General features: G+C 37.1%; 3 protein-coding genes across 3 annotated transcripts in view; 1 reads left to right on the top strand and 2 right to left on the bottom strand.

Moving 5' to 3' along the window:
- LOC108721158 (uncharacterized) overlaps window positions 1-2,989 on the bottom strand; it is a 6,830-nt gene extending 3,841 nt beyond the window's left edge. The window contains 5 exon segments of the mRNA XM_018445553.1: window position 1; window positions 4-61; window positions 1,309-1,475; window positions 1,646-1,959; window positions 2,673-2,989. The exon segment at window position 1 is cut by the window's left edge and continues 41 nt beyond it. Of these exon segments, the coding sequence (XP_018301055.1) occupies window position 1; window positions 4-61; window positions 1,309-1,475; window positions 1,646-1,959; window positions 2,673-2,956 (824 nt within the window). The 5' untranslated portion in view covers window positions 2,957-2,989.
- A 1,983-nt stretch (window positions 2,990-4,972) lies between these two features.
- Window positions 4,973-7,050, bottom strand: parvin (beta-parvin). The gene is made up of 5 exons (XM_018445552.1): window positions 6,892-7,050; window positions 6,289-6,552; window positions 5,814-6,208; window positions 5,491-5,734; window positions 4,973-5,410 (listed from the first exon to the last, which is right to left on the bottom strand). Exons 1-5 carry the CDS (start codon window positions 7,010-7,012, stop codon window positions 5,334-5,336), a joined length of 1,101 nt encoding a protein of 366 aa, XP_018301054.1. The 5' UTR covers window positions 7,013-7,050; the 3' UTR covers window positions 4,973-5,333.
- Window positions 7,051-7,659: 609 nt separating this feature from the next.
- On the top strand, window positions 7,660-11,583 carry park (parkin). The gene is made up of 8 exons (XM_018445550.1): window positions 7,660-8,051; window positions 8,146-8,350; window positions 8,678-9,041; window positions 9,123-9,324; window positions 9,422-9,574; window positions 10,792-10,917; window positions 10,996-11,080; window positions 11,435-11,583. The coding sequence occupies exons 1-8, from the start codon at window positions 7,794-7,796 to the stop codon at window positions 11,542-11,544; spliced, it is 1,503 nt and encodes a 500-aa protein (XP_018301052.1). The 5' UTR covers window positions 7,660-7,793; the 3' UTR covers window positions 11,545-11,583.
- The last annotated feature ends 125 nt before the right edge of the window (window positions 11,584-11,708 follow it).

The following is an 11,708-nucleotide window of genomic DNA, read 5'->3' as shown; positions in this document are numbered from 1 at the left end:
TAGCCGCTAAATGTGTTTTTGCTTTCAAAAGTGCATCTTCAATGTCTTTTAGTCCGACAGTCTGAAACAGCACATAAAGGATGTTAACGCATTCGCGTTGGTTATAGTGTTAAATTGATACAAATATCAGCAAAATATTATTTTCATCGTACGGTATACACGTATTGTCGCATGTATGTATGTTTGAGATTACTTTAAAGCACAAATGTTGATTAATTTAATTTACTGAGAGCATTCACAAGCATAAATTATAGTATAAATAACGTCTTTTTTATACAAGTAAGTTTATAGAAAAAAAGCACCGAGATATAAGGTACCTGAGCCGAATAAGGCCCACCTATATATAATATATAATTTATTTTATTTTTTTTAAATTCTCTATTTATGGAGATATTGAAATAAATTAAGTGAGAATCAAATCTTCATTTCATTCACTCTCAAAAATAAAATATATTATTTATATAGAATATATATAAATAAACGAACAAAAAATTTTATTAAACTCTGACATTGGGCCTTATTACATACATATGAGTATAATAAAGCCCAAATAAAAAATAAATTAAAAACAACAAAGAAAGTAAACATTTTCTTTCTAAATCAGTTTTAAAATGATTAAAAAAACATTATTAATCATAGAAAGGAGAAATTCCTTAGGAGACTTACTCTACCCTCAAATATTACAGTTATCTTTAATTTTGTTTGCAATTAATTCTTCAATCTTTGAAAATTTTTAGCAATTTGAATGCAATTTTAGCTTCTTAAAAGATATAGTAGCAAAGATATAGTGAAAATTGTTATTCTCTGGCGTAAACTCCACACATAACAAACAAATAATAATAATAGCTATAATAAAAATCACACAAGTGGGCCTCGTTTAATAAGTAGATGTTTAAAAAAAATACTTATACTCTTATTTCAAAAAAATTATTTATTAGTTACTTTCCATAGTTAGGAAGTTGAATAATATTATAATGAATTATAGGAAATCATGAAACATTGTACACTGGTAAATTTTGCAGCGGATTGTTATAAAAATGGCTCATACTAGCCTCATACACACACAAGTTTTTGTTGTGTTAAACAAACGTGTTGCTCTATCGATTCCAATTCTTTAATCCTTTTTTATCTACTTCCTGTGACACATCTTTTAAGCATATAGCGCAGGCGTATAAAGCGAGTTTTAAAGTAATAAATTTAAAAGTGCCTGGGCCTTATTCGGCTCAGGTACCTTAGATAAGAAGAGACGAGGGATTATAAGAAGGGAATATAAGAAGAATTTTGAAAGAAAGGAGGATTGCAACAAACCTCGAATATTTTCTCTCGAGTCTCGCACGCGCTCCCACGTCGATGGGCAAATTTTCTTCCCTGCATATCATACAATAGCAACCAGACTTCTCGTTCTCGTTGTTTCAAAGCATCGTTTCTATACCAAAAACCACCGTCCTCGAGTGTACGGTTCAAGATGTTTTTATCTGCAACGTTTACAACGGAAGTTGATCGCGGATTGTAACAATCGTTGATGTAATATACATTAGTGTTTTCTTGGAAAATCATAGAAGCTGATTTTTCGCGTTCGACAATTAAGAGGTGAAAAAACTTTTTTCCGCGCGTTTGAAAACTATTGTATAATATAATATCTCACATCTCAGAACGTCGTATACTAAACCAAAGACGCGTCTCATTTCGGCCTCGTTGGCATAATTTGGCGAGGGTCGTGCATTTTGCAGAACTTTGGCCGCTAAAAGGATATCGTTGATACGCCAGCCCGGCTCGATGCGAGCTTCCGTCATCGAGCCGTCCGCGCTAGTCTCCGATACAGCATTCGAGGAACCGACGATATTCTTACTCTCGTCTCTTCTACCTTTCGGAAGATGTCCCTTTTCCCTGGCTCCCGTAGGACGCCATTCCCAATCTTGCGAATTCTTGCGAGTCATGCGCCGTTTAGAATCCTCCATCCTCAAACAAAAGATCCCTGTATGGTTCTCTCTATTCGAATTATAGATAATTGTACCTATATCCTTAATTATGCCTATCTCACAGCTTTTTAGGGGTGTTGTTTTGACATAAGATGGAAGCTTTTGAGATGAAAGGCCGATTAAAAAAAAAGTTTTTTTTTTCACCTCCTCAGTCTAATGTACATTTGTGTGTGTGTGTGTGTGTGTGTGTGTGTGTGTGTGTGTGTGTGTGTGTGTGTGTGTACGCTCTTCTAGTATAGTATTAATTAGGGGCAATTAGGGCGCAGCTTCCAGTAAGGCACATACATCGACGCACGAAATCATTTTCAATCTTCGTTCGATATATTGAATAAAAGATAAAAACAGAATGACTCTCGCGTCGATATATCTTATTGTGTCTCTCGTTGGAAAAAGCTCGATCCCTGTAATGTCCGTTTTCTATACCAATATAGATTATTAACTTTATAATAAATAATATCTTTTAGTTTAACTTACTTTTTCAATTCTATATAATTTAAGAAAATTTTAGAAAAGAATGGAGAATAAATTAAATCGAGATTAAAGTTTATCTACATCGGTAGAAAAACTGGACGTTGTTTGAACTTGACTAAAATCACTAAACATATATACTATATATATATATACACACATTAACTACATATATACATTAGTAAATCTTTCACGTTATACGACGTGACGTTTCGTACACGTTACCTTTTATCTTGAGCTGGCTCAGCGTCTTTTTCCCTTTGCAATTCGACGAGACTGTGATAAACTCGGTGACGCCATTCTTCATCGCTGGGCAATATCAATTTTTCGAGTTCTTTGTTACGTAGCTCTTCGCTAAGGAGACTAAAATTTGGTATCTGCGCCGTAAGAAGAAGTCGAAATATCTTTGCGTAGAGCGCGAATATACTAGTTTTACGAGTCTCGGTATCAACGACAATTTCAATTTCAACATCGTCGAGAGACTTGCTGGACGAACCGCTAGTCGACATCGCTCTGCCAGTGGACAGGTGGACTCCTGAGAGCATCCGATACGATCCTGACACCTGACAGTGAAGCTAGTTTTTTCGCTCGCGTGCCGCACGTTTTAAATGCGCCGCGTCTGGATTGCTCGACTCTTGATTGACGCGTTGTAATTGCGCTTCTCTTAAAGCGTGCTTTCCTTCAGCTGAGAAGTGGTGCGTACGTCGCACCATGAGAATTGCAATTGCTTCGATACAGGGGGCACAGGGCACCGATCGTGTCGCACGGAACGAGTCGGAATGGATTCCAATCGGAATTATTCAATTATTCTCTAGATTTCTATTGAGTTTTCTCGAGAAAAAGGAATAATTTCGATTGAAAGGAATTCATTCCGACACGTTTCATGTGACAAGTTCAATAATACCTCCGCCAAATATACCGCCGCCGGATGCAGTGCAGACTGCTGAATATGCCAGGAAGAAAGCTTAACGACGATGAGCAAAGCACGTCAAGTGAAGGAAAGCACGCTTTAAGAGAAGCACAATTACAACGTGTCAATCAAGAGTCGAGCAATCCAGAAGAACAGACGCGGCGCATCTAAAACGTGCGGCACGCGAGCGAAAAAACTAGCTTTACTCAGCTTTACTTAATTGCTGATAGAGCACGGCTGGCTGCGCTGGGCTGCGCTGGGCTGCGCTGGGCTGCGCTGGGCTGCGCAAGTGTTCGTACGCGACTTTTCGCTAACTTTCTTTCTCTCTCGTTGCCGCCGTGAGCCGTGACCCGTGATCGTCTAGCGTTTTAAGTCAAGAGAAGACTGGAGATACCAAGTCCGAGTCGTCCGTGTCGCGCGACATCGCGTGCTTTGGAAGCGTATTCCACGAATTGCATCTTGGAAGTTGGAACTCTTATCAGGTCGTAACGACTATTTTTACGCTATCACCGTTAGAGCCGTCTAACTTAAACGTAGCATATAACGTAGCTTTTTTTTTTCTCTCTATCAACTGTCCGCCCGTCAATTTCTGTATCATTGGATCGGATTATCGAAATTGCAGTGAAAATGTTAAAAGTTATAAATGTACAAAGATAGCAACAATTATTTAAATTCAAGAAATAATAATGAATTAAATGAAACGTTAATTGCAAGGAAAATAATTGAAAGCTTAAAAAATCTAAAGTTTCCCTGAGAAGACAGGGAAACGTACGTTACGTTTACGTTCATTTCCTTATAATATTACATGTACATACGTATATAATAGTACTTGCGTTTCGAAGTGTCGTCATACTATACTATAATATACGGAAAAACTCTGACTAGACGCGCGCGCGATATACATGATTATGAGAAAACGCAACGTAAGAGAGAGAGAAAATGCAAATAATTTTATTAATTTATTGCGATTTCAGTTTTAATTAAGAAATAGCATTGAAATAGTGTACCGTAAAAGTGTAGATTTGAATAGTCAAAGTTACGATCGATACGAGTGAAAAATACGCAGAGAAAAAAGAATATCTGAAAGAATATTCGCGCTGGCGCGCGATATGCCGGTCTTCTCTATATACAATACATATATCACGTATTATATATAGACGATATTCAATGATCCCGTATCGAATTGCATCTCGTGCACAATCACGAGACCAAATATTCGTTTTCACTAGAGAAAAAGAAAGACAATGGACAGCTGTCACGTACGTGCCCGATCGATCGTTTCAGAACGACGCGACGGCGGCAGGTACGGCAGATGCTGTTGACACAATTCCAAAGGAGAGTAAGGGGTGAACGGCTAATATTCACGTTATATGCATCGCATATATGTATTAAGATGCCAAATGCTTTGATGCTACATATTATATTTAATTATTTAGTCTCCTTTGTTTAGTACATATTAGAAAATGTGATGATAAATTGTATTAGAGGTTCATGATGCGATTCTCCGTTCATATACTTTGTAAGCATAATAAGTAAGAAAACACATGACGGTTGACATACTTATTTAATAACATTGTTACAAATCTAAATTGTGAGATAAATATTATTTATATAAAATATATTAACTTTATACGAATGTAAAAGGGCACGTTATACAGTTTATTGCGCGCGCGCGCATATATGCGTAAAATCTTCTGTTTTAGCTATACATTTCTACGTCTCTTTCTACATTTTCATTTGTCAGATCGACTACTTGTATTAGTTTAAAAGAAAAAAAAACCTAAAACTAAAACACTTAATAAAATGTGAAAAGTACAGCTGAAAAACTCAGATCAAACATTAAATTTATTTTTATAAATGGCTCTTCAATGGCAGTTTAACAAGAATCCCTTCGCGATCGTTAGAATAATTAGACTATCAACTTTAGTAATACAACATTTGCGCATAAAGCTAATCGATTGAATACATCAATTTGATTAATTCATCCCCTTATATTTCGTAAAGAGATTATATAACACGCGAAGCGTAGATTTCAGATCCAGATTTACGATATCTGTAAGAGAAACGTTTAAACGTATAAAATAAAAAAAATTGTAAGATTAGAAATGTTAGCGACTAGTAGAAATTACAAACCTTCGGGGCGAGCTTTTGGTTTTGGTAGCCCAATATCTCGCATAATATCAAATGCAAATGAAACGTTATGAACTTTTTGATCAATGGTTCTTGGTGTCAAATGAAAGCTGCCTAATGGAACAAAGAAACCCTCCAAGAGACCGAGCAGCAGAATTAAGAAAACACCATCGTGGAATTGAGTATCCAAATCAGTTAGTTCCAAATGTACTTTGCTTAAATGCTTGTTAACAAATGTTACCAGTGACTGAAAAAGAAGAATTGACGATAGAAAATGTCAGAAAGAGGAAGAACAGTCACAAATAAAATCGTCATAGTTGGCTTACTTTTTTTACAACGGCCAATTTGTCGGGTGCGTGATCGAAAAGAGTATCGAATGCATCACGCTCGCAACGCATACCCAAATCGTCGTACGTTGTCGTTAGTTCCTCTCTCACTGTTCTATGTATCAACTGACCGTCCTTTTTACGTACTACAACTACTTGAACGGCAACTCTTTCTGGCAATCTAACGGGAGCACGAAAGAGTCGTGCTAGACCAACCAGCAGATGCAAAATCGCAACAATATTTTTCGAATGTACAGATTCAACGCTCCATTTGCAAGGTGGATATCGACCCAGGACACGATTAGCAGCGGACAAAACGACAGCAAGTTTTTGCTTCTGTCCTTCCTCAGATTGAGTTACTTCGGGTACATCCAATTTCTCCCCAGTTAGTTTTTCTAAAAAAAATGTTGAATTTTGAGCAGAGTATCGTTACCTTGTAATTTTTTACCTTGTAATCGTAAGCATATATTTATACCTAAAAGTTTTTGTAGCACTTGCCCATCGTAAAGATCCTCTACGATATCTTTCACAATAATGCGCTGATCAGCTAATTCGTCATTGATCCATTCGATCACGACGAATATCAATTCTCGTAGCTTAGAATCTTCTAAAGATTTCGGCTCTATCATGGAACGTTCTTCGTTCTCGTCAAGAGCGTACTCCTCCGGTGGCATGTCAGGATTAGCGGCATATCCAGGTGAATCAATTGCGTATTTTCCTTCGTCCTGAACATCTTTCACTAAAAAAAAAATGTTAAGTAGTCTCGTTACACGTAAATCCTTCAAGTTGCAACCTTCATTCTTTAACATTTAAGATGTATAATTGAAATGATAATTAAAAAATTTTTACAGTGTACGAAAATTATAGATGTATCTATATAGTAAACGCCATGCAATGGATTGATCTAAGAAGAATATAAACTAAAATGAAAAGTTTTTCTATTTTCAGACAACTCCAATTTTCTTCATTTGTCAAACACTGTCTCGCTCCATATAAGGGTGTAAGCTTCATCGGAAAATGACGTAACCGAGTACGTGCAAATTTCGCGTGATTGAACCACATGAGAGTTAGACGGCACCTTCCTTGATACGTTTCTTCCGTCCGAGAGTTCCGATTTTATCCCAAAAGCTTTCTTCCTTGTCCTCTTTCTTCGTGGAAACAGGGGTTCGAGGTGACTTGGGTCGAGGAGACGCCATCATTAGGTCTGTTCGCGTTGCTTACACTTTTGGCACTCGACATCTTTGCTTTCTCTCTTTTCAAGGCCAAATATATATCTATCTCATTTTAAGTGCAAAAATATTTGGGGATTTCATGCAACGCGAACAGACCTACTAATAGGTTTGTCGCGTCACAAGCTCCAACGCGCTCCAACGCGCTCCAACGCGCTCCTACCCTCTAAAGCTCCTACTCACTCTGCCAAGCGCGTTGGAATGGCTGCGTTCAGCAGAACGTTTGTTTTGCAACTGTTGGAAGTTTCCTTCGCGCTGATTGGATCATACTTTTAGATCTAGAAGAATGGTCCTATCTCAGCAGACAATCATGAAACGGTTGCAAAACTGTTGAGTCTGCTGAACGCAGCCAATGAGTAGGAGCTACGGTAGGAGCATATTGGAACATGTCGGAGCATGCGACGCGAACAAACCTATAGGGCGCATTCAGTACCACGACCGCTCACTGAGCGCTCAGTGAGCTCTTGTATCTGTTTGGTCTATATTTTTAGTTCTAACGGAATATGCCAATAAGATGCAAGCGCTCACTGAGCGCATATTCCGTTAGAACTGAATGCACCCATTGAGTCGCGCGTCAAGTGATGCAATAAAATGGGACATTTTGATTGGTTAATCCGTGACAGTCGCGACGCGTGACGCGCTCAGTGGAAACGCATCCTTACATTACGTTCCTTCTATTGTGCGCAGGGCCAAAGAGGAAGAAGAAAAACATGCTCAACTGCTCACACGAAACATACGTGATACGAGAATTATGAGCTTATTGTTTAATTTAGTGAAAAACGCGTTTCTCGGAATGTTGCGATTATTTTGGTTTGGCAAACAGAAGATGTCTAATTCTTTAAGCATATACATTAAAACGAATACGGGCAATACTCTGTCCGTCGAGTTAGATCCCAAATGGGATATAAAAAATCTAAAGGAGATCGTTGCTCCTCGGATGGGGATAGCGCCGGAAGACATTAAAATTATATTTGCAGGTAAAGAACTGCACGATTCAATAATAATAGAGGTGAGAGCTAGCTTATGTACACGTGTGTATAAAATTATTTTTCTACTTGTATATCTGAGATTACAATATTCATTTATATTTAACGTCGTCGCAGGAGTGTGATTTAGGACAACAGAGCATTTTACATGCAGTACGAACGCCCCATAAAATGCAAAATAAAAGGAGAGCGAATGTAAGTCTTATAGAGGAATCTACATCAGAGACATCCAATTTCAACGACAGTGGTAGCAAACCCATGAACGAGACACTTATGGATTTACCCTTGGATGAATCAGATCGACCGAATTTATCCTCGGAAGGTGGCAACGATATTAGTCTAAATGATGAATTAAGGTAATTATACAGAATAGGCCGCGCAGCTTAAAAATCAATAAAATTAGAGACTTTTCTAATCTCATTAGTAGTCAACTTTAACGCTTAATATCTCGGCTCGCGAGACAGAACGACGCTTATTTCTGCCAGATTCTTTCGTTACGTGCGAAAACGCGTCGAATGAGCCTATTTTTATTGATTTTTAAGCTGCGCTATTCGTAAGACCTATTCTGTGTAATTACTATGATTAATTCTACAAGTACTAACAATGAAAATCAAGGATGATTAATTCATCATCTTATTATTGTTGACAGAGCAGCAGGAAAGTCGAGCACATTTTTATGTATATTGTTCAGCTCCCTGCAAAGATGTGACGGCAGGTAAATTAAGGGTCAAATGTGCAAGATGCGGTAGCGGTGCTGTAACTGTTGACAGAGATCCTCAATGTTGGCCAGATGTGTTGCAACCAAGGAGAATATCCATACATTGCGAAAGTGATTTTTGCCCTGTAACTTCAAGTATATTTAGTGACCAAACGGAGAATCAAGTTAATTATGCTCATTTTTATTTTAAATGCGCTAAGCATCCCAGTTTAGGAGAGAACGATGAAGCTATACCCCTTTATCTTATAAAGCCAAACTTGAGGAATATTCCTTGTCTAGCCTGCACGGATATCAGGTATGCTTAGTAGTGCGAAAATATAATACATCAAGAGTACTTACTTTAGATGATAACTAATACCAATATTTTGTTATCTAGAGATACCGTGCTGGTATTTCCATGCGAGGCTGGTCATGTAACTTGTCTTGACTGCTTTCGTGAATATTGCACAGTTCGTTTACATGAGCGACAATTTGAATTCGATACTACCGAGGGATATTATACATTGTCTTGCCCTGCTGGATGCCCCAATTCTTTTATCCATCAAATTCATCATTTTCATCTCCTTAACATGGAACAGGTCAATAGTATAATATGTCATTTTATATATTTGTTAAATTAAATTAAGTTTTTTTGACATATCTTCATAGTATATGTATATGTATAATAATATGCAGTATGAAAGATATCAGAGATTTAGTGCAGAAGAATATGTTTTACGTGCTGGTGGCCTTTTGTGTCCACGACCAAACTGTGGGATGGGTATTATACCACCTTCTACGAAAGATGATGTAGAATGCCGGAAAATTCAATGCATCGGTGGATGTGGCGTAAGTAACTCTTTGCATATAACATTTTCGTTCTAAAAAATTTGTTTACACATTTTTTCATCTTTTGTATTCAATTGCATATTGTGGTACAAGTTGCACATTTTTTAATTATAATTTTTTACATGGATTTAAATTAAATCCTACATTAGAAAGAGAGAGGAAAACTTTATGAAATGTTACCAAGTACTTTCGGGCTTCTCAGTATGTGTGAAATTTTTTTAAGCAAATATAAATTAAAATCAGTAATATTGATAGAAACGATCTTTCTCACCGATTTGGCTCAAATTTACGATCTTGTGTTTTGGTATGTAGAAAACGAATATGAAAGAAAAAAAAATCGTTTTTAAGCAAATAAAAAAGTATTAAGTATTAAAACTTGATGTTTGTTGTGGTATTGGAAAATTTATCATGTTTGAGCTAAATCGATGAGAAAGATTGTCTCCTTCAGTATAACATACCGGGCTTCTACCTACTAATGATTACGTTTACACGGTACTCTTAATTGAGTTTAATAACATCCGTAGTTATGAAACTGGCCAATTAAAGTCATTCCGTTTTTCACAGGAATAGCTATGATTCGTCAGTTTTATGACTACATATGTTATTAAACCCGATTAAGGGCCTAAGCACAAAGCGACCATAACTGAGTCATGGAACCTAAGTCGTAGTTGTAGATTGACAAAATATTGTGCATTGACCTACAACTACGAATCACGTTTCACGACTCAGTTACAACTATCCTTGTGCCGAGGCCCTGAGGATGCCGTGTAAACATAGTAAATGAGTCGATAGTCGGAAGTCCTAAGGGCTACAGATGAGCAGTCTACAACGAGCAGTAGCAGTAGTGGTGAGGCTGTAAGACACATAGGGACTAAGCTGATTTTCCAGTATAATAGGGCGTAAAGTAAGTCCATAAATGAATGATTGAAATCCATTTCCTACGTTCTACTCTCTTGTTGCTTATGGACTTCCGACTTACGTGGCGCGCCTGCTAGGCCATCCCCGCTCCCAGTGGCCCGCGCGCCGTGCGATCAGTGGGTTGTACATTCGGCGGCAGTAAGCCGGCCGGACGCTCTTATTCGCTTATCTTTAAACGTTAATATCTTCTTAACTATTGCTGACACCGCAAAATAGTACAGAACTTTTCGACTCGGTGTAGTCAGTAGTTTCGACTCAAGTGTAATTCTTCAAGTCTGATTTAATCTTTTTTTTTGCAGTACGTTTTTTGCAGAATATGTTTACAAGGTTATCACGTAGGAGAATGTGAATCGCAAACGTCGGAAGCAGCCACGAGTGTTTTTTCTTCTAGAAATTATTCAGTAGACCTCTTAAAAGCTAACGAAGTTAGTTAAATTTAATACATCTATCAGAAAACAAGGCACTTCTGTTTTGAAAATTCATTTATCGCTTGTATTTTATAGGCTAAATGGGAAGAAGCTAGCAAAAAAACGATACAGATATCTACGAAACCTTGTCCTAAATGCAGAACTCCTACTGAAAGAGATGGTACACGTACAAAATTAATTTTTCACTAACATAAATCTAAAAATAAACTTTATTTGATGGAATCGTTCAAAGTAAAGGTGCTTTTTCATGCTGACGCTCGACGCTCATCGGCTCATTTTTAGCGTCAAAATAGATCACGTGATAAAAATTGACGCTTGATATTCGTCAATTTTTATCACGTCACCTATTTTGACACTGAAAATGAGCGTCGAGCATCAGCATGAAAAGGCACCTTAATTGACAATGACGGAATAATATACAACACAAAACAGGATTCCATAATTTGATTTCCAAGATTTTATTTCCCAAAGGGAAAAATATTGTTATATAAATAATAAATTGTATATTTTGCAGGGGGTTGCATGCACATGGTATGCACAAGAGCAGGATGTGGCTATCATTGGTGTTGGCTATGTCAAACAGAATGGACTAGAGAATGCATGGGTAATCATTGGTTTGGATAAGGATTTTGGAAGAAAATTATGTATTGATTTTATTTTAATGTGTAATCTATATGCTTTTTGTATATATATATATATATATATATATGAACATTATATTGATTATGTTTATTAATGGCTCAATTTACGCCGAAATTATAACATCGATGTTATGAAACTGGCCACAA

The sequence above is a fragment of the Mycetomoellerius zeteki genome, unplaced genomic scaffold, assembly GCF_001594055.1.
Source record: "Mycetomoellerius zeteki isolate Tzet28-1 unplaced genomic scaffold, Tzet1.0 scaffold162, whole genome shotgun sequence".
Lineage (NCBI taxonomy): Eukaryota > Metazoa > Arthropoda > Insecta > Hymenoptera > Formicidae > Mycetomoellerius > Mycetomoellerius zeteki.
Note: the sequence above shows the minus strand (reverse complement) of the source record. Positions and strands in the feature narration are given on the sequence as shown.

Coding starts and splice junctions, on each gene's coding strand:
- parvin (XM_018445552.1), bottom strand. CDS start 7,012: ATGATGGCGTCTCCTCGACCCAAGTCACCTCGAACCCCTGTTTCCACG. Junction 5,735..5,813: donor AATTGGCCGTTGTAAAAAAA/GTAAGCCAACTA, acceptor CTTCTTTTTCAG/TCACTGGTAACATTTGTTAA. Junction 5,411..5,490: donor ACCAAAAGCTCGCCCCGAAG/GTTTGTAATTTC, acceptor TTTCTCTTACAG/ATATCGTAAATCTGGATCTG.
- park (XM_018445550.1), top strand. CDS start 7,794: ATGAGCTTATTGTTTAATTTAGTGAAAAACGCGTTTCTCGGAATGTTG. Junction 8,351..8,677: donor ACCGAATTTATCCTCGGAAG/GTGGCAACGATA, acceptor TATTGTTGACAG/AGCAGCAGGAAAGTCGAGCA. Junction 9,042..9,122: donor CTAGCCTGCACGGATATCAG/GTATGCTTAGTA, acceptor TTTGTTATCTAG/AGATACCGTGCTGGTATTTC.